Genomic DNA, 27010 nt, shown 5'->3' with positions numbered 1-27010 from the left:
TAGCCATAGGGGTGGGAATAAGGTCCAGTTTATTCCCTTGCCCGGCCGGACGAGTCTTGCTTTGGAACCATAACTTATCAAAAATCAGTGTAAAAGTCGTCCAAGCTCCATAGTTTTTCGGGCTTCTCGAATTTCAGGCAGTTGAGTTTTTCGGGCAAAACTCAAGAAGCACCCAGTAGTACGCCCTTATGTTACTCTTTTTTTTTTTTGTTGTTGAAAAGCCCTTATGTTACTCAGATTGGGTATTTAGGAGCCCGATAAGACAGAAAACAAGTGCGAGTAAAAAGTTCATAGGAACTATTCACTAAATCTATACTTAAAAAAGAGAAGTTTGTGTTTTGTGTTCACGATTACACTATAAAAACATTTTGACTAATCTTCATCCTTGACCAAAAATTATCAAAGGATGGCTTTTTTCACTTCGGACTAAGTTTTTGGTCAAAATTGAGCAATATTGGCTTAAGGTATAGCTCTTCTGGAATGACATAAAAATGTGCAATATAATTTGATTAACAATCACAAACCTCGTTCGACGTTGAACTCGACCCCTTTATTATATGGCACCAGACAGTTGAACTTGTCATGGGTGTCTTTTATTATACCGCACCAGAGTACCCGACAGTTGAACTTGTCATGGGTGTCTATGGGCTCTAATAAACTCGGACACCTATAACGGTTTCGGATTATCCGACTTCTCTCCCATCTGAGCTGCCTAAAGATACATAAATCCTAGAATTCTGATTCATGACAGAATACCTGGTTTCCCTTGTCCAACCAGAACAGAGAAACTTCTTTTCTGGTACAAAAGGAAAATCAATCAAAAGTGTGGTATGAATTATGAACTTATGGGGCATACAGGTACTAGTATTCGGAAATATGCTGAAAGTTGCTCCTTATTTGCAAAAGATATGCCAAACTTCCACCATCACATACAAAAAAAACGTGTTTCCTCGTTTTTTCCAGCATCGATCGAATCCTAATCTCAACCAAAGGATCATTGTGCCCGCCCGGCAATATCAAAGATGGAGTTCAAGCCCTAAAATAAGGGCAATTTAGGCTTGCAAAAATCATGCCAAAGCTTGCACCAAATATTTCAAAGTAAACAAATTTTCCTACTATGAGCATGAATGAATCAGTACCTGTGCACAAGTTGTAAGCTGTTTTACCCAACATATATCCCGGCTAAATGCTTACTATTTATTCCACGATAAACCCCAGAAGCAGCAAAATCAGAGCCGGGCAAGAAATTAGACCAGATGCAAAATAGTACTAGATCAATGGACCAAATTCTACTTTTTTTAAAACACCCTCAAAATGGGTCAAAATCCAAGTCTGAACAATAATCACAGTCTAAAAATCTAGTTCAGATAAGCAGGACAATAAATAGATGAACGGGTCATTTCCGAACATGTTCCCTGACTCAACTGTCTTGCCTACCTTATATCTCTACTTGAAGTAAAATATAAAGTATAGTTTTTTGTTGATTTCTGGATAACCCCAGTAACTGTATATATCAATTGAGAAACTTACGATTGCAACCAAGTCTTTCGAACTTGAAGATCTGCTGCCAAATGATAAGACTCGGAAAAGAAAAGGAGAATTCCACCACAAGATGCTGCATCATCATCATGAAGTTTCTGCAACAGATGGACGGATTTTTACGCCTTCTTTAAGGAGAGAGAGAGAAGATTAAAACATTCAGCTCCTGCTTGCCTTTCTTGATCGTTTCCTCCCACTTATCTTCTCAGTTTCTTCTGCTTTGTGTTCAGGTTGACTTGTTTTGCTCTCTTCTACCTTGGCAGATTTGCCTTTGGAGGAAGAGTCCTTACTTTCCTGCAGCACCTCTGACAGTAACTTCCTTTTCTTAGCAGCTGAAGATTCGCCATTAGATTTGTTGTTAGTTTTTGTATCAGGAGTTACACCGCTCTTTGGCTTGGAGCTGCTCGTTTTCGGTGTTCCATCTTCCTTGTCATTAATCTTGACACGACGTTTTTTAAGAAAATCTTTTATTTTGCTGCTAGTTTCAGGAGTTCCATCCTTGTCGTCCTTTTTATCATTGACTTTAGCAACCTGGTCCTTGGACTCAGTAGAAGGCCCATCATCCTTAACGTTTCTGCCACGATTTTGTGATTCTCCCCGCTTATGTTTCTTGCCACTCTTAGGAGCATCATTCTTGGATTTGTCCTCCTCACTGGATTCAGCATTTTGTTCCTTGGGTTCAGTAGAAGCCTTGTCGTCATCCTCAGACTTGCTGGTTTGGGCTTCTGCCTTCTTCCTTTTTCTTCCACTCTTAGAAGAATCACCTGTCGGTTTGTCGCTGACGACATCTTTAGGTTTACCAGCAGAACCCTTTGATATTTGGCTAGATGTTGGCATAGATTTGCCGGTCGAACTGCCTCTACCCCTAACAGAGCAACAATCAAGAAATTAAATAATAAATATCACTTTGCAGTTTATACTAACCAACATCGTATGAGCTAATGATGTACAAGTTACCTTTTCGCTGAGCTATTTCTCTTAGTTTTTGAAGTCGAGGAAACCAAATCTGCTTGTATTTTCTTTAGGGGCCTAGTGACAAGCCCGACAACATTAGGCATCAGGAGGTATTACACACCCAAGAAAAAGGATATAATATTATTATTAACGAGAATGCGGATAGTTTTTCCTGGTTAGCTGAAACTGAATAATAGTGACTCCATAACAAACACAGACACTTTTACGATATTTCTTTTGTAGGAAGACAAATTCTAATGCCTATACCATAGAAGAGTCAGGATGAACAAAGGAAATCAGAGTCCAATTTCATTTATGAAACTTGGGACCTTTAACACGTTAGTCAAAGAACCATCAGTCTAGTAGAAAGTTCGATATGAGAGAATGGCTCACTTACATGTCAGAAGAATCAGAACTTGGGTGTTCAGTGTCTTCCGCCTGTTATAAAATAGGATAGGAATTAGCACAACAGTATATCAAACACACAAAAAAATCTAATAGAAACGTTACTTGCCTTTTCTGGACCAGTATCCTCTTCAACATACTGCCAGCGTTCCCTCCGGAGGTTCAATACCTCAACCTCACCATCAATATATGAAACCTACGTTAGTTAAATAATAAGTGAAAAGATAGTCCAATAAACAAATAAGCATTAGCAAAAGAAAAATCTGAATCCCACATCTAGACACATTTACCTTATGCTTCTTTTTAATTGGATCGAAAGAATCAATAGTGCCTTCATAAAACCTACAGTAGAAAGAAACACCATGGTCCACGGATATTGTAAAAATCGTGAATTGCAATACTTGAGAATGATTATGAGTTCCTACTCACAAATTTAAGGGAAACATTAAAAACTATATGCCTTAAGCCAACCAAGGGAAAAGATCAGTGACCAACCAAGGATGTTTTTGCTATGTGGTTTAGGTTTAGTTTTTGAAAATTGCAGCAAATGATCTGAGAGCAAATAAAAATTGAGAATCCAACAAACAAGGCAAAAGTCCATCCTCCAAAGATAATGATTAGTGATTACAGTGCTCTTGACCAGCTCACGGATAGAACTCTTGAATTTCATCATTTATGGCATGGGAAGTCTGTTAGTGTCAAGGAATAACAAACACGCCCAGCTATAACCTTAAAAGAAGTGTAACTCTTTCGGTGTATTCATTGACTTTCAACTTGACGCTTTTCATATTCATTTTACGTTATGAAGGGGCACGCATGGAAACCTATGGTTGCGAAGGGAGTTCTTGGAGTTTTGAATTTGGGAACAGAGAATTAATCAACATATAAGAACAGAAACCCATAGAGTATTGTTGCATACAAGTAAAAAAATGCACAGAATAACTAGAAAGCAATTCTATCAGAAAAATAAGATCGCCTCACGCCAACAATCATGTATGGGATAAATGATCGTAGTACTTACGTTTTATCGTGAGGCCACCAAACTCTAATTTTTGAGCCAACCAGTTCCTCGCCATTGTTGCTACTAGAATTTGGTGTTTTTGAATCCTGCCATCGCAAGAGCAACCAATCAAAAACTGCACAAGGGATAAATAACTAAGTGTACCTCATATTACTACGATCGAAGATAAAATGAGAAGATGCTGTCGAAGAGAAAGAAAACAACCTAAATTAAGAGTCCATCGTGATTGACATTCTTAAGCAAGATAAATTTCTCCGAAAAAACATAACGAATAAAGAGTCCATCAAGAGTGCAGAAGCAACGATATATACAAGTAAAAGGTTGTTAACATACAAACTAAAGCAGCAGGTATAATGAAATATGATAAAGTAGACAAGCATGAATTCAAGTGTGCCATTCAGATACAATTGAAATACTCCAGGACTACCAACTAAACATTACCATATTAACCTCCCGTCACTGAACGATGAGACATGTCCATCGGGATCAGAACTTCAAAGCGTGGATTTATGAACAATTACGTTAAAACAAATTTCCACAACACCCTGGTATGTAGTTGATGTCGGATCTGCCCAGTTATCAGCCAAGGTTCTCTTGGGGACAATGGGACATCATATAACGTTGGAGAGTTATCCACGAGTTATTGGTGTAACTACATATTATATATCCACTATATATATATATATATATATATATATATATATATATATATATATATATATATATATATATATATATACGAGCTACTGGTAATTACTGAACTGTAATTTATTTAATCACAAAACCAGATTTAAAATTAACTATGTAACTTGGGTAGTTGGGTGCTCATTTGGTAACAACGAACTTGGATGCATATCCACCCCATCGTGTTAGAGCCATAAAATACCGATCTTGGTTCAACTCATGTGTGTTTCATGTAACAATTATTGATCTCAAAAAGAATGTTGATAAAGAACATGGGACCTAATAACTAAAATGTGTGAGTTTGACTAGATGCTGCATCCCTATTTTGGGGTTTATTACGTTCTACTACCTACAACTCGAACCTCGTATAGCTCTTGGGTGTTGATACCTGCACTTGATATCCATGTTACATAGAAAAGAAGTAAAGACCCAAAACTAAAAAACAAGTTCCACAGCTTTAGGAGCAGATCAGTGCATGATATTCCAAAGCATATCTACAAGTCTACAACCGATATAAGGCCAACATTTTCTCAAAATCTGGCGAACCTATCACCCATTCTGTGGTTGTCTCGTGTCTCGTCCAACTATTAGCGCAGGTCCACGCCCTCATTACACTTATGGGGAAGTCCCTCTATCAGAAAACTGCTGACAGGTAGCCAAATTAACCATACAGACTCAATATTCAACTCTTACGGATGTAGGAACCCAGGGAATATTTCTATGTAAGCTTGGTATCAACGAGGAGTATTGGTTCAAGAAAATAGAGTATTTACAAGGGGATAGAGGGCCACATGTGAAATGAGACTTTAGTTGAACCTAAACAGTTGTAGAACCTCACAGCTAATGACTACAAAAGCACCGCGAGCGTATGCTATTAGATAAACATTCCCAACCATCATTAAAGAAATATAATCATAGCACCAAGACAACTGAAATAGGAAAGCTAACAAATGATACATACCATTTCCTTTCCGGGAGTACGTTTTCTCTTAGTTTTAGCATTGGGAGTTTCTTCCATGTTGCTTTTGTCTTTATTTGATGATTGTGTAGCTCTTGGTGAATAAACCTTATCCTGTAAAATAAACTGTAGATCAACATGATTTGACACTAACACGCCCTAATCTTAACAAAATCCCAAAAGATGACAAAGTCAGACCATACCATGCTACTAGGTTCTCGAGTCACATCCTTGGATTTATTTTCCCTTCTCCCTTTCTTTTTTATAACTTCTTGCTCCAGAGAAACTTCATCTTCCTCTGAAGTTTTCTCAACGGCCTTCTTACCAGATTGTCTCAGTGGTTTCTCTTCAGACCCGCTTGCAGGATCACACCCCTTCGTCAAGATATCACCCACAAGGTGCGGAGTTTTGTCCTCTTTGACTTTTACCTTCTTACCAGATTGTTTCAGTGGTTTTTCTTCAGTACCGCTTGCAGGATTAGACTCCTTCGTCGATATATCATCCACATGTTGCGGAGTTTTGTCCTGTTTGACTTTTACCTTCTTAACAGATCGCCGTAGTGGTTTCTCTTCAGACTCGCTCGCAGGATCAGACTCCTTCCTCGAGATATCACCCACATGGTCTGGAGTTTTGACCCCTTTGACATTTAACTTAATACCAGATCGTCTCAGTGGTTTCTCTTCAGACTCGCTTGCGGCATTGGACTCCATACGGTTATCACCCACATGGTGTGGAGTTTTGTCCACTTTGACTTTTACCTTCTTACCAGATCGTCTCAGTGGTTTCTCTTCGGTCTCTACTGCAGGATCAGATTTCTTCATCAGGATATCATCGACATGATGTGAAGTTTGCTCCTCACTAGCCTTTTCTTTTCCACCAGAATGTGCATTTTCTTTTTCTTCTGAATCTATGATTCTCTCGCTTTCTGTCTTTGAGATGACATCTGGAGATGGTGGTGGTTCATTGTCAGTTTGCTTCGGGTCATTGGAATTACGGCTTTTAGTCGCTGAAGATAAACCCAGATCAGTACCTTGTTTACTATTACTTTTCTTTTTTTGTCGTCGACCCTTCTTTGAACGAGTTCCTGGGAGACTCCGACTTGAAGATGCTAGAGAAGCTTTTACCGGCTCGTTGTGAGAGACTGTAAAGGAAGTCTGCTGAGTTGAGATCTTTTCTTCTTCTGAAGGCACAGTTGCCCTGACTACAGGCAGATCTTGAGAAGCTGAATTATTAGCTTCCCCACTGCGACTCTTGCTCTCTTCTGCATGTTCTCCAGCTTCTTTGTCAGTTTCTGTCCGAGAACTGTCGGAGGCTTCTACAGAATGCACTGAAGCAATAGGTTTCTGATTCACGTTTTCCTTTCCAATGTCATCCTCCTTATTCTCTGTATTGATTATGTTAGAGTTCATATTAGGCACATTAGTCTCTGACTTTGCTATCACAGTATTCGTATTTGGTCCACTTGTCTCTGTATTGAATATCTCTGAGGTAGCATTGGATTCAACGACGGAATTACCAACCCCAGGTGAAGCCACTATTGGGTTCAGCTCAGCAGGCACCTGATTTTGAAGTGAAACTAACCTGTCAGTCTGCTTTTGTGGCAATTGCATAAAGACAAACAGAAATTTAAGAAAAAAAAAAAAAGGCAGGGAGTCCATTAAAGACGTGCTAGTGGTGCGTCAATAGGTACAGTTGCCTTATTGTAGCCATCCTCCTCATCTGCCTAGAATATTCCAATGCTGATCCGAAGACAAATTTTGTAAGTAGTATTATAATCAACAGTCATCAGATGCCATGCCTCATGAATAGCAAACTTATTTAATCACATCATCTAGCATAATACTTGGGAAAGATACTTGTAAGCCGATGCCACTGCACAATTTTAAGATAAGGTAGAAAATTGCAAAAATTAACATGCCTGTAGTGCGTCATGGGAGCTCACCTGTTCTGGTGGTATCTGCTGATCGACCTGAAATATGCCAATTCAACAATATAACAATTCTGAATGTTGATAGCAATATATAATAACTATGCTAACAAATATTAGAAAGAAAACTATTTGCACAGCCATTTGGAATAACAACTTGAAAAAAAAAGAGGTAGGCAAAAGAAAAAAGACAAACAAGTCTTGCTAATAAAAGTCTAATATAGCAAATGGCTTTCACGACCAAAAATAAAGGCTACTACAATATTGTTGTCAATTTAAATTACAAAGACACAAGTTAGGTAAATCTCGCCATGTTTTTCAGTAACTGTTATGGTACAAATAGTCGTTATTGCATACAGAAGTCAATGTGCCATGATCCCTAGGGTCCGAATCATACAACGATACAAAGGGACAAGGTGCAGTAAAAAAGAGACTGTATGTTTGTCAATTATGCCGATAGAACTAATATTGAGATGACAGGCGAGCTAAACGAAGAGCATGGACTTACAAGGATCATGACTCATGAGTAAGGTTAACCAACCTATCCAAATACAAATGCAGGAAATGTGCTTTGACTGTTGTTGCATAACAATTTTAAGTTTTAATTGATGATATAATGTAATCTATGATACAAAGAACTTCAACAAGGCAGTCTGATCCTCCAGAAGCAACGAAGCAAATAAGATAGAATCATCAATTATTCTCATCATATACAATATAACTAAATTCACAACATTAGTCGGTTGCTATTCTAAAGTAAATAAACTTCATACAAGGCAGTCTGATCCTCCAGAAGCAACGAAGCAAATAAGATAGAATCATCAATTATTCTCATCATATACAATATAACTAAATTCCCAACATTAGTCGGTTGCTATTCTGAAGTAAATAAACTAAATGAAGGACAAACCTTCTGTTCTTCAGGCAAGCTCAATGCCTCCTGGCATATGGAGGCAACAACTTTACTGTAATCATGCACAGACGTGCCAAAAGATTTCATTGCTTGCATCACATACGGTTTAAGTTTGGCAGCAGAATTTTGAAGAACTTTGTCTGCCAAGTTTTTTGCAATTGGCAAAACATCCTGAGTATCAACCAGAAATTGATCAATAGAAAAGAAAACCCATAAGGATTAGAAAATAATAAGAAACTAAAAAAGAAAATGGACAAAGAAGATACCATAATTAACTAAGTTTTGAGGTTAAACTGGAAACTTACCAAGCTCAGTTGAAACAAAGACACGTTAAACTCAAAATACACCAAACTAATAGATTAAAGAGCCATACAAACTAGTAAAAAGCGTGAAAGTGAGAATAAATAGTACTTTCTTATACACAATACAAGTTAATTACTTCTATGGAGAACTGAGGGTTTATGAAAATAATAAAGAAATAATAATCAGCTGGCGTTTTCAGAACTATGAATGGACAAGTAACTCTGAAACAACATCCGAACAATTCCAAACCAAGCCAGCTTGTCCACTCTGATACCAACCCACTAATAGAGTAGTGGTGCCCAACGGGCCGTGCCGTGCCGGCACGACCCGTTTGGCAGTCGTGGCGTGTCAGACACGCCATGGCCACGCCAGGCACGGCTTGAGCCGTGCCGTTCCGTTCCGTGCCCAGACCACAAAGGTCTGGGCACAGAAACGGCCCATGGGAACGGCCCAGCCGTTCCCGTGGCGTTTCCGTTGCGTTTCTGGCCGTTCCGTGGCGTTCCCGTAGTCGTTCTCGTGGCCGTTCTGTGGCGTTCCCGTGGCTCCGACCCATTCATAAATATTTTTTTTACTTGTAAAAAAAAAAGTAATAAAAGAAACATTACATTTTTTTTCAATTAAAAAATTGTGATGTACAAAAACTTTAGATTTTATGTCATATCTTTGTTTATTTTATTCGAAAAGAGTTGTATAAAGATTCTCCACATTTACTTTATATTTTGTGGTTTAGGTGTGGGACTATCTTTACCACTTTATTTGTTTATTTTTTTGAAAAAAAGTTTTAGTTTGTTTCAAAAAAAAAATCTAAGTAAAAAAAAATAAAGTAAAACCTCTTTTGTTAAATTCAAGTATTACTTTTTATTTTTAAGTATTACTTCTTTTTTTAATTCAAGTATTACTTTTTTTTAATGTTTTTTCTTTTTTGTAATATAAAGTAGTTGTCATGAAAATCTAACAATTTGTAAACACATTAGAATATTAGTACACCCTAAGTAATTCTTAAAAATTCAAATAACTAAATTGGGCCGTTGCTAGCGTGTCGATGTTGCCGTTTCCGTTCCGTGTCGTTCCGTGCCCACGGGTCGTGCCGTGTACGATCTGTTCCGTGTCGTTCCTGCGTGTCTAATGGGTCGTGTTTAACGGGTCTGAGGCTCTAAAATCCCATCCCCGACACGGCACGCCAGACCCGTGACGGGTCGGCACGGCACGGAACGGACCGTTCCGTGCCGTTCCGTGTCCTCAAATAAACGGGTCGTGCCGGTCCGTTTCCGTGTCGGCACGGCCCGTTGGCCACCACTATAATAGAGTGACAAATATATTTACCTGATTATCATTCTTAATGGTCTTTAATAAAGGACTAAGGAGCTCCAACGGAATTTCTTCACTTTCATCGAGCACTAGAGTCATAATTGTCTCCATTGAAGAAAATACCTTATCTGAGTGATTATCCCTGGCAATCACATGATGAATAGCTTAATCATATATCACAAAAGGATAGGATTGAAAGCTTCTGAACTTTCAAAACGAATGCAGATGGATGCAAGTCATTCACGAGATGCCAAAGAATACTGGATCGCCATAACTTGTGCAAGAGAAGGTACATCTTAATTGAATAAAAAGGCATACAAGCATATATAAAGAAAACGTATTCTATATATACAAAAGCTGAAAAACATAACTTTTTATACGATAAATGTTTTCCCCTGACACATAAAAGTGAAAAATGTATCAGCATCTTGGATGAAAATTCCTTCTACATATCACCGATGAATACTTCCAATTACTAGATGCATATAATTCTTTTTCCTTTTGAACTACCAGAATTTGACTACTAGAATTAGGTAAAGGGAGCCTATAAATCATACTATCACAAGCATGTTGTATTATGAAGTACAAACTACGCTAAAAACCCTAAATTATTTTCAGTTTACAGGGGTGTCATGACCTACAGGCTACAGCATATATTATACCACAAGAATAACAAGAGCGATCATAAGTCATAACTCAATTAGACAAAACTCTATAGAGGAAATCATGCTTGAAATGATAATGAAGCTACAACAGTAGAAGGCAATCTTAAGATTAATAATACAGGTAAACAAGTAAAACAAGTATTGTGAGACCATTTACCTAATGGCTTTAAGAAAATGCTGGAACATCTCAAGAATCAACGCATCACATTCTAAGTCAAGCATGACAACGCAAGACCGGACCTTTGCTACAGTTTCCAGAATTAAAACCCTCTTCTGATATGAGCGGCTAGATGTATCGAAGAGTTTTCCAAAAGTAGAAACGATCAGCTGAAAGATATCCTGTGATAGAACAAAGTGGACTTTGTAAGGTCATGCAAACACAAGCCAAAGAGTATATTAGATTCTCAGCTTCGACATAGAGCATTTAAAATTCAACAAATTTCCGTTGCTCACCTTCATCTGATTATCATTATAAGGAGCTTCTGGTGCTGTTATCCTTGTTATTTCACTTATACATGATGCAACTGCGGCTTGCACATCAGTATCAGAGTGTTGCAATAACCTTTCATCTACCAGACCTTTAATTGTATCTTGTAATGCATTTTGCATTGAAACGCAAGGAGATTGGTCTACCTTCGACAGATAAGTCTCAATCCGCTAAAATGACATAAAACGAAATAAAGAGACAGATAAAGTAGATGCACCAGCCATTGATATAAACAACAAAGAGGGATGTAACCAACAAACAGAGGCACAAATACAAACACACACAATCATAAACACGAACACAGAGACTAACACAAACACAATGACACACAAATACAAAGACAATCACAAACACAAACACAAAGTCTAACATTACATTGCCACTAACACAAACACAAAAAGTAGAAAGTACTGAATGACATATCGTAGAAGAGTGGAGCAACACGAGCCATATCAGATTTAGAGGACAGAAACAATTGAAGGAATAACGTACAATAGGTTAAGAACAGGTTTCATATCAACCACCCGACAAGCATTTAATCATAAAAATCTCTAGACTCCGAGAGAATGAAAAACACAGCATAATATTAAAAAACAAAAGGAAGGGAAAACTGCTAGTCTTCACATAGCCAGGAGATTCCTGACTTCTAACAAGTAGGGTAAAAATGAAAAGATTTTATGGGCCTCACAAAATTTGAAAACTGAAACATGATTGGAAAAGTAATTGATATTTAATTCACTCTTAGGACAACAAAAGATCATCTCTTTCTCAATCAAAGTATGGATTTAGAATAATCAGACCATAGAACATCGGAATTCAAAGACCCTCGGCTTCTAAGGAAAAAAAAACATATTTCAATTTCATAGATGCATGTCATTTGCTTGTAAAATTGGGGATCCTATCTACTGATTTCACAATCAAAATGACCTATTCAATTGAAAATCTACTCATTCTAGACCTAAAACATGTACCCAGAACCATAAAAATCATTTAACCTAATCCCTTCAAGTAATAAAACATATCTCTACAAACAGAACAAACCAAAATGCTAAACAAGAAGCAAATAGAGATAGAGCTTTCATACATCGAGAAAATCGAGAAGTTCATTCACAGCTGAAGGAGGATTAAGGAGTTCTTTCCCAGCTTCTACAAGCTGGTTCTCAAGTTCATTATCAGGAACTGCCTCCATTTTCTCCTCGCTCTAGATCCTCAAACCCCACTATAATTCACACCAGCATAATCACCCTAACAAAAACAAAACCCTAGAAATCAAAACAAGCTATATATAACACATCAGATAACACATAAAACAAAAGTAAAAGTAAAATCTAGGGTTTTACAAACAACATATCAAACAAAAACATATTATACAAGGCCAATTAACTTCTTACCTGCTTTTTTGACAGAAATGATTGTTGTTTGGTTTTGTGTTCTTCAATATTTACAGTGTTCTTGTTGGTTTCTCTCTCTCTCTCTAGAAAAAACTCTCTGCGCTCTCTCTCTCTCTCTAGACCGCTCGCTCGCTCGCTCGCTCTTGTGCTGTCAATGTACGCGAAAGATGAGTAAAGAAGGAAAATGTTCTGACTCAATAAGAAGGCGTTTTTATAAAGGAGAGAGAATCAAAAGGAATCCATACGGATTCTGCCCGAATTATGGGTTTTAGTTCAAGAATTCCTTTGAAATCCGATTTGGCGGTCTCATTCATTTTGTCTCTAGATAGACCTAACTCTCACTCACTCTTGTCCTTTGAGGTTTTTTTTTTTGCCTACTCATTTCTACATATTTAGATTTAGATTTTGAAATCACTTATTTTATAATACAAAAATATAAAATTCGTTCTCATGTAATTGCATTTTTTAAAAATTAGGTTTAAGGTTTTCTTTTTTTGTGGCTTGTGAATCTTACTTTTGATAGTAGACCATTAATGAGTTGAGATAATAATGGTTAATATGACCAAACTACAATTTGATTAGAATACGGAAGTTTCTTTAGTAGTTTTAACGAGAATAACTAATTATTAATTTCATTTTGGAAATATATTTTAAATAACGGTTAATAGGAAACTGTAATTTAATATATTGGCGGGAATGATCCTGAATGAAAGTATAACGAGAAAACGGTCTTTCGATTTTGTAGCGGGAATTATGTCAAGATACAATTATGGAACATCCTCTCGATTTAAAAGCGTGAAATACTATGGATAACGGAGATTCTATTAAAACTTGATTTTATATTAGGAATATGATTAGCCAACGGTTTACTATCGTTGTATAAGCATGACAATTCAACTAATATAGCTTTTTATCGAACTAACTTGTGGAGGTAAAACTAACTTTTAATTTCAAAGCAAAAGGCTGGTGGATTATGATCCAATATGGATTATGATCCAATATGGATTATGATCCAATAACAAAATGTTCAAAAAATTAAGATTGTAATCCAGAGAAATACAGTCAACATAAAATGTAACAACTTTCGATTCCCATGAAAGTGGAAATTCCTGATATATTGAATTTAGGTACAAATAAAATAGAAATGTAATAAATAGGTTTCATGTCCCAAAGGATTAGGGATGGGAATTGGGCAGGTATGGGCGTCCATGGGCACTTGAAGCATTGCGGCGGGCGGGTTGGACACCAAATTTCAATAGCTATGGGTAAGCGGGTTAATCGGACGGACAATTTTGAAATTCGCCTGGCCCATTACCCGCCCAAGCCCATTAAGAAACTCGGGTAATTCGGGTAAGCTCGTGACTTGAAAAACTCACTTCTTCCTCTCCTTTTATAAAGTCTCCAAACACCTTTCCTAATTCTAAAGAGACAATGTGGGATTAAAACTAGACGTTATTTGTGTTGTTCTTTTTAAGAATTTAATCTCACATTGAAAACTAATGAAGAATTCTCATGAGATATAATATAAACTTATTCCACTCCTTCCTCCCTCAAGGCTAAACACTACTTCAGTAACCTACTACGAATTCTCTTGGGCCATTGCAAAGCAATGCATTGGGTTTGTGTGATTGTCCTTAAACATGATGTTTACCATCTCAACTAGGCCTAGCAACAAGGACTGTTGGGCTTCATCCACCAAAAAAGTTGATGTAATTTGGTTGGTTATCATTGGGTGACGTTAAGTGGGTCAGGCATGGGCGAGTGCACGAGTGGAGGTTTTAACCCATGCCCGCCCACCAAAAAACTTGGCGGGATGGACAGTTTGTGCCCGAGACGAGCCCGGACGTCTATGGTCCTCGTTGGGCTCGGGTGCCCATAGACGGGTTCGAGCTCGTGGGCAAAATTCCCACCCCTACATAGGATGACCTTATAAGTCTTTATATTACTCTTAAGTCTCAAAATGCTTTCTGAAATAGTAATTGGGTATGTATCAACATCATGTAATGATGTAATGACTAGAAAGTCATCAAAAACAAAAAATCCACTCCTTTCGTGCATAGCCATGGGATGTGCTTACTGCTTGTGCTTTCTACGGATGCGATCAACAATCCACTTGCCAATCCCTTTTACCAAAACTTGCTTCTATCCTTTCGTTATGGTCCTTATGGATAAATGAGTTGCGTGATAAGCCCCCTGTGTCTTCACTCTTTACGTGCCTTTACTGTTTAAGGTGGTGAGATGGTAGTGTAGTTAGTGGTAGTTTAGCCCCATACCAGCATACCTCCTTTGTAGGCGGGTAGGCCAGTGTCTCTCCAAAATGTAACCCTCATAAACACTGTTTGATTGCAGGATTCTTATAAAAAGTAGGATTTAGTAGGAATCATGAATCCTTCGTCTATTTGGCTGCCAATAATCCTATGACTATTGAATCCTAAGGATTCCTAATTTCAAAATTTGTATTGGATCAAAATTCCACTCTAACACCTTGGATTTTAGATTATCAAACATAAAATATTTCAAACTTAAAATCAATAAGAAAATATTTCCTTCTACAAAATAGTTTTTTTTTTAAATAATTTTTTTTTCAAAAATCATTATTTTTTTAAATCATATTTTTTTCAAAAATCATTTTCTCCTTCAAATAATCGTTTTTTCTTAAAACTCGATTTTTCCGACAACCGTTTTTTCTAAAGAAGTTTTAAAAATACTCAGATAATAATAAATCATAGGATTCTTATGAGTTGCCAAATAAACTAAAAATTATTACTTGGATTCATAATTTCGTCATCCAAACACACCATAAGTAGACTCATAGCTCCCCTTTTAAATAGATTTGTAACGATCATCATAACCATCTTCCATTATGTCTCCATAATGCATAAAACCAAAAGGTAACGCACTTTGTCCCTTCTAAAAATAAAATAAATATAACTACAACTAACTAGAATAAATAAATTATATAAAATTATCTGAGATCACTATACTTTCAATAAATGATATATTACTTGGACGTCTGTATCTTACTCTCAAAACTCTATGTGTCTCTAACCTAACCTTTAGATCCTTTAGCCTATTACTAATTAAGACTAACTTCTAGGTCCAATGAATTTTCCGAGACGAAGTTCTTGGTCTAGAATTGGGTGAGTAACCTAACCAAACCAAACCGATTACAGGCAAACTCGTCCAAATGCCCATAATCGCATATTCCCCACAAAAATTATGGTATTGCTTTTCATCTACAAATTATCATGGAACCTCATATCCTTTGATTCATAGTTCCTAAATTATTCGATCTAGTTGCTAGACTTACATTAGACAAACAAACTTAAGTACTTCTTATCCCTTGGACCAATCTTTGTACTTGTCAAATGATTTACTTTTCCAACACTTTTCGATGGAACGGTACATATGTTGCTTATTTAGTTTTGAGGAAGGTTCGATCCTGCTTAAAAATCTTCCTGCCTATACAAAGAAAATCGTCGCTCCATGCTCAAGGCAATGACTGTTTTTTTTTTCTTATAAGACAGTGTCAGCAGTTAGAATTACATGTGAATGCCTTACAGAAATTACATGTGCACGGTATATAAACGCAACCTTCTTTTATAGACGCATAAAATATGTGTGTTATTTTTTTACTTACCGCCGTTGCATAAATGCGTGAGTGATCTATTTAATTTGTACATGACCTTCTCCAACAGTCACAAACAAGTTGCAAATTTTTCTCTTTTCGTTTAGGCCAACGCTTTGGGGAAATCAGAATATTTTCCGGAATAGAAAATTTTAAATAGAAGATGTAAAACTTTAAAAGGAGGTGGTCATTTAATTTGTAAATGACCTCCTCCTCCTCCTCCTCCTCCTCCTCCTCCTCCTTCTTCTCCTTCTCCTTCTCCTTCTCCTCCTTCTTCTTCATCATCATCATCTTCAACTACGGGCACCACTTCCGGCCACAACCACTATTTTTTTCTTTTCGTTTCTTCCTCATCTCCTCACTTACTTTCTCTTATAGTTTGTCTCTCTCAATCTCACTGTCTCTCTCTCTCTCTCTCTCTCTCTCTAACAGTCTCTCTCTTACAATCCCTCTCTGGGTTTGGTGGGTCGGTCGACCACGCAACGTTTCGTGGTCGACCGTCCACAAACTTTTCGTGCATGGTCGGTCCACGAAACATTTTGTGGTCGAACCAACCACAAATTCTAAAAGAAAGCGAGAGTGAGGCCCAATATTTGGGTTCAGGGAGCGCCAACGAGACAGAGAGAGAACGAGATCTAGTGAGAGCGATAAATAGTGAGAGGGAGAAAGAGAGGGAGAGAGAGACAAAGATGCAAATAATTAGAGTTAATTCCTATTTGGCCCCCTACTTTGTGACCAGCTTCCTTTATGGCCCCCTATTTTCTGTAAATTCAAATATGACCCCCTATTTTGATGTAAATGTCCTAACTACCCTTCCTTTAAATAATTTTTCAAAATAAAACCTTAATTCCACCTCATTTCCCTCTCCACCACACATATCTCTCCACCTGACCTTTCTTCCCAACTCACCTCTCTCTTTCTCTCTCTCCAACTCACCTCTCTCTCTCTCTCCAAGTCACCCATCTCTCTCTCCAACTCACATTACCTTCTCCGACGAAGGTCGTCGGTCGAAAATTTTTCGGCCGGCGATCTTCAATTTTTTTTTCCTCTCACCTCTCCTAAAAACTCCGGCGAAGGGGGTTTCCCTTCCCGGAGTCGGTCTGCCGTGAACATGTTCACAAGCAGACCTTCAAGGTTTGTTCTTGAACAGACTGACTCCGGCGAAGGGAAACCCCCTTCGTCGGAGTTTATAGAGAGAGAGAGATGAGAGGAAAAAAAAATTTAAGGTCGTCAGTCGGAAAATTTTCCGACCGGCGTCCTTCGTCGGAGAAGGTAATGTGAGTTGGAGAGAGAGAGGGGTGAGTTGGAGAGAGAGAGAGAGGTGAGTTGTGAAGAGAGGTGAAGTAGAGAGAGGGAGGTCAGGTGGAGAGAGATGTGTGATGGAGAGGAAAATGAGGTGGAATTAAGGTTTTAATTTTAATTTTATTTTGAAAACTTATTTAAAGGAAGGGTAGTTAGGACACTTACTTCAAAATAGAGGGTCATATTTAAATTTACAAAAAATAAGGGACCTAAAAGAAGCTGGTCACAAAGTAGGGGGTCAAATAAGAATTAACTCAAATAATTATAATAATTAGAAAATATATTAAGTTTTTTAAAAAGTCTTTCTATCCTGAAAATATTTTGATTTGGGAGATTTGCTGTTTGGACCCCCTTTCTTATTATTGACTTGCTGTTTGGACTCCCTTTTTCCAGTGTTGCACTTTGGACTCCCTTTTTCAAGAAATAAGTTAAATATAACAGCTCTAAAATACTTTGGTCTATTTTACCCTTCTTCTCCTTCATGCTATTATTACCTAACACCTCCTCCTCTTCTTCCTAAATTACAGTTAAAACTGGAAACCACCTCTTCCAAACAAACCCAAAACCACTATTCCCTAATAGATAAACTTAAGATCTCTATGCTCATCAAGGTCAAATATTAAAGGAAACCAGATCTCTTTTTTCTCATCTTTATTGATCTCCTTCTTACTCTCAGATCCATGAAAGGAACATGATAAATAACACATCTAATCGCCCATGGTGGCAACGAAATTGTTTTTTACCGGTTTCATCATTGGAATTCTTTCTCTCTCAATAGTTATAAAAGATAATAAAATTGTTATTTTGAATAGATGAGCCTCTACTGTGATTTTTATTTTGAACATTAACATCCCATGAAATTCAAAAAGTCTTCGCAAAAATCATCTAGGTCAGAGTCAGAATATGTAAACATCAGTTAACTTCCTTACACACACATACCCACTTCATGAAACATAAACATGATGATGAGTGAAGTATCTTGACTGGAATACAAAACAGAGTATCCTTAGAAAAAAAGACATACCCTAACAATCTACTTAATTCACCTAAACTTTGAAATCAATTTCTAATCTGTAACAATCAAGCCAAAAGTTTGGCATCTCTCAGTAATTAAGATGATTAAATCTGGTTTAAATTTTATTGGACTGAATTCTTTAAGAAAAAGATTGGACTTCATTGGAATTCTTTCTCTTTGGGTGAAGCTTATAAATGAGGGAGTCCAAACTGTAATATTGATTATGTAAGGGTAAAGTAAGAATTTTTGTAAGTATAACTTTGGAGATGGAATATTCTCAAAATATTCCGTCAAAAGGGAGTCCAAAATGCAACACTGGAAAAAGGGAGTCCAAACAGCAAGTCAATAATAAGAAAGGGGGTCCAAACAGCAAATCTCCCTTTTGATTTCTCCAAAGCTTTCCCCCCCTATTTATGGTGTCATATTGTGTGGACCGTGTGGTGTGGATGGTGCACATGTACTAGGACATTTCCTGGTGCTTTTTCTCATTTTACCGTTGCTACAAAACCAAACTTGTATTGCCACGTGGACTACTTGCTCAGGTCTGACTTGCTTTTCAAAGCCATTGTACGGCTGATCTAACGGCTAGTTTTCCCTTCAACCCCTTTAAATGTAGAACTAGAACACACCATTATCTCACATCTCATGACTTACGAATCTTCTCTGCCCCCTTCCTTCCACTCTCTCTCAATTTTCTCCCCTTCAACCCCTTTAGTAGTCAATGCCAATGAAGGTCTTAATGAAGGTAGTCCAAGTGGATTAGTTGTCACTCTGGTACAATGGGGAGGTGAGGTATGGACGAAACCATATGCGCACACAAATTTTTATCTTAGTAGTCATTGGTTTCGCACAGACTTCTCCCCCCCATCGTACATATGTGACTGGTTCTTAAGATTAGTGCATCCTCCAATCCAACAGATGGAATCATCTATGCTGTTCAATTCTCTTTCTCTCTCTCTCTCTCTCATATCTCTCTCATTACTAATAATAACTTGGGGGCTTCTATGTTAAAAGTCTTGTTATTATAGAAATTGATGTGAAAAGAAGATTACAAAAAGAGGATTTCCAGTGGCTAGAGAAGATAGGGTTTTAGTGGTCGGAGGAAGAGATGAAGCTGATCTTTCTTGTAGAAATCGTTGTACTAATGCAAATATAGACAATATTTTAAATTATTTTGTAACAATAATTACACTTTTGTAAACAAAACGAGAACTGTGAAAAAAAAAACTTGGAAGAGAAAAAAAACCAGATAAGATGGTTACAAATTGGGTAAAAGGTAGCTAGAAGTGCATAAAAAAAAAAAGTAAAGAAAACTTTGAAAAGTGATGTTGTAAATTTATTGTAGAAGGTCAAAATAATAATGACATGCCTTTGTGTTGTTGGACCCATATACTCAAATGAGCTCAAATCAACCGATAAAGAAAAACAAAAAAAAATTATATATTATTCTGAAATCTAATACGAGCCAATATACCTCTAATCAGGTTTAAGATGCGAACTACAAACTGCAAAGACGAAATGAAATTTGACATATGTCCCCTTTTATTGTTCTCGTGCCTATGTAACACAAATTAACCAATGAGCACTTGGAGTTTGGCTATGAGTTACTTGTGGGGGGTGGCTCCACCGGTAGTAGCCACTTTAGCGACATCGAGAGCAGTGGCTTCAGGCGCCTTATGGGAGTATAATGTGAAATAACCAATAGTGGAAACAATTAAAACACCAACTCCAGCCATCCTCAATGGACAGAAGGGTAAATTCCGACGTTGATGAAGTACTTCTCCTGTTTTCATACTCTTTGTTATATCTGTCCCGGATTGCTTTATTTCTTCTACTTTCATCTTCAACTCGTTATCACCACCTCCCATTTCCCTCCCAATCTATTTTCTCTGGTTTTTTTTAATTTCTTCTTGTTTTTTAATTTCTCTCTAATTTTGGTAGATGATTTACTTACGAAATGAAATAAGAGGGTGTGAGATGGAGAAGAAATAAAGGGACGTTAGGTTAAATTTAGTTAGTTAGACTAATTCATATATGTTAATTTATGTAATTTAAAGGGATATTAGGTTTAGCCGTAGCGACGTGGCAATAATTAGAGGCCTTCACCATATGTGGTAGGAAAATTGTTCATTTTTAAATAAACCATTGAGTTGTACATGTAATGTTTGTGGGGGCATTTCAACAAAAAAAAAATGTTTGTGGGGGGAAAAAGAAACCCACAATGGTGATGGTGACCCTGATCACAATGACATATTAGTGACATTTAATACCAAAGATAAATAGGTTGCTTCTTACTTTGCATCTCGCCTCTGGAGCTTTTTCCTATGATAGAATTGATAAATTTGCTTTACAACAAAATCATAGGTGTCACATGGGGCTTTAGAGATGGTATTCGAGCCCGGCATGGTACATGCTTGAGGATGTGGAAGGGCATTTGTTGAAGAAAAATATGGTGGTTAGGGCAAGTAGAAGTACCCGACTAGACTTACATGACGCCTATAAGGCTATAACTGAAATTAGCTTGATGCACGAATGTCCGGTAGGTTTGTGGCATTCGTAAGCGAAACGTGTTTTGGACGTATTGTATTAATGTTTAATTGTTAAGAGTTTGACGGGGCACACATAAGCGAAAAGTGTTTAAATGAGCAACTAGGACCTAAAAAATAAGAATGTACCACCCAACCTTAACTTACACTCACGCTTCCGATGAATAATATTCTAGCCCAGTCTATCGAAACCGAATGAACTCTTCGGTTCTCATATGATATGGATTTGGTCTATTCTAGCCTTGTCGGAATGAGTCTAACCGATCCGAACCACCTCACACCAATCATCGACCTTGATGAAATCCGGTAAATTTACATCTATGGTTATTTTCTAGAGTTAGGCATTGGGTGGAATTAACCCAATAGTTGGGCGTAAATATCCATCACTTTACCACATAAATTTTTTGTTTTTCCAACGGCTGGTTTTCATACTTTTAAAAAGGTTTATTGAATAGTTTTCCTCGTGTTACCGTTGAAACAAGAACCAATCTTTTACTGCCATGTGGACTCACTTCTCAGAACTTGACTTGCTTTTCCAACGTATCTGACACTGGTCTTAACGGCTAGTTTTTCCTTCACCCCTTTAAATATAGAACACCACAAACCAGACTAATCACTACCATCTCTCTCTCTCTCTCTAGAATAACTTTTTCTTTCTCTCTCTAAAACCCCATTTTAAGTTTGTGTAATCAGCTATACCCAACAGTATTAATGGCATTCAGAAGAGCTATGTTGATTCCTTCATTGGTACTCATCAGTCTTATGTGTATCAGTTTATCACAAGCTAAAGAATTCATGGTTGGAGGCAAACCTGATTCATGGCAGATTCCACCATCTCCCCAAACTCTGAATCAATGGGCTCAATCATCTCGTTTCCAAATTGGGGATTCTCTAGGTAAAATCAAAATTCCTCTGTTTTTTTTTCTCTCTCTATTTATCTTACTCTGTTTTTTGGAACTAATTTGTTTTCTCTTTCTCTCTCTAAAAAACAGTGTGGAAGTATGAAGCAGGAAAAGACTCAGTATTGCAAGTGACAAGAGAAAATTACATGAATTGTAACTTAACAAACCCAATAGCTGAATACAAAGATGGGAACACAAAAGTTGAAATTTTGAAATCAGGTCCTCACTATTTCATTAGTGGAGCTAAGGGTCACTGTGAAAAGGGACAGAAGTTGATTGTGGTGGTTATGGCTCCACGAAGTTCCGGAGCTTTCTCGCCTTCACCTTCTCCGGCAGAATCAGCTGCAGCTCCTACTAGTGGTGCTAATGGTGGTGATTCAAGATTTGGGTTGACAATGATGATGGTAGTATCATCAATCTTGGGAATGGTTTTGATGGCCTAAATATGAGTACAACTTATAGAAAGAGTGAGTGAAAGAGAGTTGGATATGTTTTACCTTTGACTAGGGAAATCTTGATTTTCCTCTTTATTTGTAAGGTTTTTTTTGGGTGTTTTTCTTTATATGATGAAATTTAATTTATTGATAATTTTGTTCTAATTGATCTTCTTAATCCTATTTTATTTCTATTAAACTCACACACCATAAGCAACTACTCGGGTTGTTCAATGGGATTCTCGATATTTTATTTCTATGAAAGTCCAGATGGTTTCCTCAAGATGTTTCTCATAGACTCCCTCCTCTTAGAACTACTAGTAGTAATAGACTAGGAGACTCCGTTTTCTATATCGCAATTTCAGTAGTAATAATTTGGAAAATTGCAGTTGGGTATTTTGGGAAACTTGCAAACCTAACCCTAAAATAGGACTTATTTGAAATGTTTCTGTGAGATTCTAGGCATTCGTTCCATTAGTGTTCCATTCTAGAGCTTAAGACCATTCGAAATTCGTAAAATACGACTCCGTTTTCTATATCTGTCATATGGCTCTCTTCCCATGACAATTGCATCTCCAATTTACACCAGAGAAAGCAGAGGTGAATCACAAGAGTAAGAACTATAAATGGAGGAAACATGTAAACAATTCAAGTGGTGAATGAGAGAAATTGAGAACTGTAAAATAGAACCTGGGCAAAGAGAAAATTGTCTGACAGCTCTCTTAATCCAACTATGTTGAAGTATAACTGAAACCAACTAACAATGAAAAAATAATTCAAGGCAAGTGAGCATCTGTGCCCCTTGTACTGCTGCAAGCTCTTGATGCAGATTGAGGGTCGAACGAGCTATTTCAGAGTCCTTCCTGGTTTCGGTCCATCCTATTTCGATGCAATTACCGTATTTGCATCTGCAATGTTTAATGGCAGGAATGAGTGAATAATGGTCTCTAACTTCATTGGGAAGTTACCGTATCGATCTTTAGTATTTGATCTTCTTTCTGCAAATGCCATAAATATATTTTCTATACTTCATCACTTTTTAACGACTCCCTTCAAGAGCTTCCCGAGCTTGGGATCACCGACTAATCCTCCCAATGTCATCTCATCATATAATGCTTTGGCTTTCACAAGCACCCCGAATTTTGCTAACCCTCGAATCAGAACAGTATAATGTTCAGAATCAGGCTTTACCTCGTACTTCTTCATTTCTACCCACATCTTCAACGCTCTATCAGGTTGTTCTAACTTGAGATACTTGTTAAAAATTAGGTGAAACGTTTCACCATTAGGACCACAACCAGATTCCTTCATTCTCTTCAGCAGTTCTAGTATTCCTTCGAAATTCTCCCCCTCGACAAATGCATGATAAGTTACTATGGTCGGATCAAGTTCCTCAGCAACCATATCAGCCAATATAATACGTGCCTCCTCTAGCTTGTTCATTTCACATAGAGGAATTATCATGGAGTTGTAAGTATTGGAGTCTGGTTTTAGTCCCGTTTCTTTGATTTTATCGACTATCTTGAGAGCATCCTTCGTGCAATTTTCTCGAGTTAGTACATATATGAGTGAATTATACACATGAAGGCCAGGAAACCACCCTCTTTTCTTCATTTCATCATAAAGTCTAAGAGAATCAAATAGGTTACCGACTTTTGAGAAACAGGATATCATATGAGTGTAAGAAATACCGTTGGGTGTGATGCAGTAATTTGACATTTCTCTCCAAATTCTTTTGGCTTCGATTACGTCAAGAGAAACCTGACACCACCCACCGAGAATTATGTTGAAACTTTCAGTTTCCAAGGGGAACAAATTCTTATTTCCAAGCATAAACTCTTCAGCTACTTCAACGTCACCGTATGTACAAAGTGCATGGAGGAGGGCATAATATGAGTTTGAGTCGTGGGTTATTTTAAACTTCTCCATAGCTTGGAATGTTCGAATGGCTTTGTCTGGCTTGTTAGCAGCTGCATAGCTAAAAATTTGCATGATTAGAGGACTCAATGTTAGTCAAAGACAAATACTAACATCAGGCATACTTCTATAGGAAAAGAGGTTAAGAAAAACATATATAAAAGAACAGAGGCGAAGTACTTGCATCAATCAAACAGTCAGTCCGCTAGTAAAAGATAAGAATACCAAACACATTTTACGAATACTAGATTTATGTATCACTGGAAGTCTACGAATCAGTAAAATTGGATTATAATATAATATAATACAGATAGATGAGTCTTGTGAACCCATGAAGGCCTCGACTATATATTGCTTGAATAAGACCCTAAACAGAGAAAGAGCACACAAAATTCTTCCATGTTATATACAAGCAATAATCTTCCATTTTCTTTATAAAAACAATGTACCCAAAAGGCTGCCGGTCAACGCGAACACATGATTTCATAAATATAGGAAATCCGACATTCAAGGATTATTCAACCTTATGCAAGCTTATTCATGTCTAAGGATTGCAGAATACATAAGAAACATACTCCAGCATCTGCCCAACCGTCAATGATAAGTTAATCAAGGATCATTGGCCTTATTCGATACAAAAGAATCATAGCCCACTATAGCTCTATATAAACTTATGTATAAGATCCACTCCCCCAACTATATACACAACATGAACCACATTGCAGGTTAAGCCTTTTGGAATATTTACGCTTCACGAATTCCTTTTTATCATTGCAATCTCAATAGTTGTGGATCTAGATGTTCTTATATAGCATTATCTCCATACTCAAAATCAATGTGTGTGTTTACGAGAGGTCGAGCATCACGGTCACACAATATTTCAGCTACAAGTTCACAAGCTAAAGTTATTAAAACTAAAATTCTAGGAAGGCATACACAAATGTTACCAATATAAGCTATATCAATTTGAAGAGTCCATTATTTGAATATATCAAATAATAACATATTGTGAGAATAGAATTGTAAAAGCCTAAACCCTAAATCCATTAACTTCTATTGTGGGAGAAACCCCATTTACACAAATATACCATTGATTAGAATTGAGAAGCTTAAATACTGCATCAATGTACATATTTTGTTCCAATGATCCCAGTGATACCCTAATTTAGTTCAGTAAACTATTCAATTTTAAGCTGACAATAAATATCTTACCTTTCGATCATTATAAGCATAGCTAGTTGAGGATTCATAGAAGATTGAATCATTTTCTTGAGAAGACGCCAAGCTACACCAAATTTCACATTTTTACCCAAAACCCATATTATCAAATCCCAAGTTCTTGGACTTGTACAAAACCCTAATTTATCTCCCCAAGTGAAAGCCAACATACCCAATTCCCACTCATTTCTCAACACCCAAATGACAGAACAAATCAAAGCTTCAGTGGGTTTAACTTTTGATAATGATTCATCAAGAAAATCCAAAGCTTCTTCTTCTGAAGGAAATTTCTTGGCTTTGTTGAGACATTCAATGAACAAATCAGTATCTTGTTCTTTGTGTATTCTGAAAGTTTCATCTAGTTCTGATTCAAGTTGGCTTAGTTGAGATTTTGTTTCAGTTGGATAGTTGATTATGAAATTTTTGTGGGGAGAAGGGTAGATAGAGGAGAGAGAAGAGAAGTGTTTGGGGTGGTAAGAAGTAGTAGTAGTAGTAATGACTCCAGAAGGAGAAGAGAGATGAGAGCGTAAGATAAGCAGAGGGCGTAGGATAGGAGCCGAGAGAGTATGATGATGATGATGATGATGATGATGATGGTGAAGAAGAGGAAGAAGGAGAGATTTAGATGGTTTGAGAGGTTTGGGAAGAAGGTTGATGAGTATCATATCCTTGGATTCATTTTCAGGAAAAAAGGTTAAAAACTCTTTAAGAGGAGGAGTCTTCCATGCTACCGGTGATACTGTCTAGGCAGTACTAGGTCTCACTAGGAAGGGTGATTACTCTCGTAAGAACACCATTCACGTATCACTACCCATACGAGATTGTATACAACACTCATATCTAGGCAGTACTAGGTCTCACTAGGGAAGGGTGATTAATCTCGCTAGACCTTATTAGAGAAGGGTGATTAATCTCTTGAGAAGAACACCATACCACATATCACTACCGATATGAGATTGTATACAACACCCATATTTTTAATTAGAGTAGTTATGAGAAAACTTGCCTCCATTTTCTTTTTTCAATCTCACTGCACTCCATGTCCTAAGGTGTCTATCCTGGATTTTGTTGATTGTGTCTCGATTATAGCGTCGTTGATCATCTTCTCAAACTAGTTTTGAGAAAACTTGCCTTCATTTTCGTTTTTCAATCTCACTGCATTCTATGTCCTAAGGGGTCTATCTTGAATTCTGTTGATTGTGTCTCGGTCATAGTGGCGTTGATCATCCTCTCAAACTAGTTACTGATCATTGGATAGAGAATTGTTTTGGATTTTGTTGATTGTGTTTCGGTCCCAATATGATCATCTCAGACTAGCTACTAATCATCGCCTTGGACAGCCAAAACATTGTTTTTTCTTTAGTTGTTCATTTTTAATATGCAACAAAAAAATCTTTAGTTTTAACTTTTCTACTTCGAAAAAACACCCAAAAAAAATCATAAAACAATTTGTTGAAAACACTATAATGTAAGCCATTTGATCTTGAAATCCT

At 37.2% G+C, this 27010-nt stretch overlaps 3 protein-coding genes across 4 annotated transcripts; 1 reads left to right on the top strand and 2 right to left on the bottom strand.

Annotated features, from left to right (window-relative positions):
* Positions 1–1278: 1278 nt before the first annotated feature.
* On the bottom strand, positions 1279–12979 carry LOC147539971 (uncharacterized). Of its 2 annotated transcripts, none has more exons than XM_086640495.1 (15): positions 12556–12979; positions 12249–12409; positions 11131–11334; positions 10835–11016; positions 10028–10154; positions 8399–8572; positions 7504–7530; positions 5765–7120; positions 5565–5675; positions 3920–4005; positions 3189–3240; positions 3008–3094; positions 2891–2931; positions 2497–2568; positions 1279–2404 (listed from the first exon to the last, which is right to left on the bottom strand). In XM_086640495.1, exons 2-15 carry the CDS (start codon positions 12351–12353, stop codon positions 1699–1701), a joined length of 3330 nt encoding a protein of 1109 aa, XP_086496621.1. In that variant the 5' UTR covers positions 12354–12409; positions 12556–12979; the 3' UTR covers positions 1279–1698. The 2 variants fall into 2 exon arrangements, with proteins under 2 accessions (XP_086496621.1, XP_086496620.1); XM_086640494.1 differs by having other exon boundaries at positions 7480–7530; positions 12556–12933.
* An 8571-nt stretch (positions 12980–21550) lies between these two features.
* On the top strand, positions 21551–22547 carry LOC147539970 (early nodulin-like protein 15). The gene is made up of 2 exons (XM_086640493.1): positions 21551–21941; positions 22039–22547. Exons 1-2 carry the CDS (start codon positions 21758–21760, stop codon positions 22389–22391), a joined length of 537 nt encoding a protein of 178 aa, XP_086496619.1. The 5' UTR covers positions 21551–21757; the 3' UTR covers positions 22392–22547.
* Positions 22548–23042: 495 nt separating this feature from the next.
* Positions 23043–26461, bottom strand: LOC147539969 (Tetratricopeptide repeat (TPR)-like superfamily protein). The gene is made up of 2 exons (XM_086640492.1): positions 25512–26461; positions 23043–24360 (listed from the first exon to the last, which is right to left on the bottom strand). The coding sequence occupies exons 1-2, from the start codon at positions 26180–26182 to the stop codon at positions 23415–23417; spliced, it is 1617 nt and encodes a 538-aa protein (XP_086496618.1). The 5' UTR covers positions 26183–26461; the 3' UTR covers positions 23043–23414.
* Between the last annotated feature and the right edge of the window lie 549 nt (positions 26462–27010).

This window comes from Eschscholzia californica, unplaced genomic scaffold (genome assembly GCF_041429995.1).
Source record: "Eschscholzia californica isolate CP2 unplaced genomic scaffold, dmEscCali1.0.p SCAF_5, whole genome shotgun sequence".
In the NCBI taxonomy this organism is placed as follows: domain Eukaryota; kingdom Viridiplantae; phylum Streptophyta; class Magnoliopsida; order Ranunculales; family Papaveraceae; genus Eschscholzia; species Eschscholzia californica.
The sequence above is the reverse complement of the archived record's forward strand: the minus strand, read 5'-3'. Positions and strand labels throughout refer to the sequence as shown.

What these genes read in the sequence shown, in the direction of transcription:
- LOC147539971 (XM_086640494.1), bottom strand. Translation starts at nt 12,353, where the DNA reads ATGGAGGCAGTTCCTGATAATGAACTTGAGAACCAGCTTGTAGAAGCT. An exon ending in ATAATGATAATCAGATGAAG is followed by an intron (nt 11,017 to 11,130) that starts GTGAGCAACGGA and finishes GTTCTATCACAG; the next exon opens with GATATCTTTCAGCTGATCGT. An exon ending in GCTCCCATGACGCACTACAG is followed by an intron (nt 7,121 to 7,479) that starts GCATGTTAATTT and finishes CTTCAAAATCAG; the next exon opens with GTGCCTGCTGAGCTGAACCC.
- LOC147539970 (XM_086640493.1), top strand. Translation starts at nt 21,758, where the DNA reads ATGGCATTCAGAAGAGCTATGTTGATTCCTTCATTGGTACTCATCAGT. An exon ending in CCAAATTGGGGATTCTCTAG is followed by an intron (nt 21,942 to 22,038) that starts GTAAAATCAAAA and finishes TCTAAAAAACAG; the next exon opens with TGTGGAAGTATGAAGCAGGA.
- LOC147539969 (XM_086640492.1), bottom strand. Translation starts at nt 26,182, where the DNA reads ATGATACTCATCAACCTTCTTCCCAAACCTCTCAAACCATCTAAATCT. An exon ending in ATGCTTATAATGATCGAAAG is followed by an intron (nt 24,361 to 25,511) that starts GTAAGATATTTA and finishes GCAAATTTTTAG; the next exon opens with CTATGCAGCTGCTAACAAGC.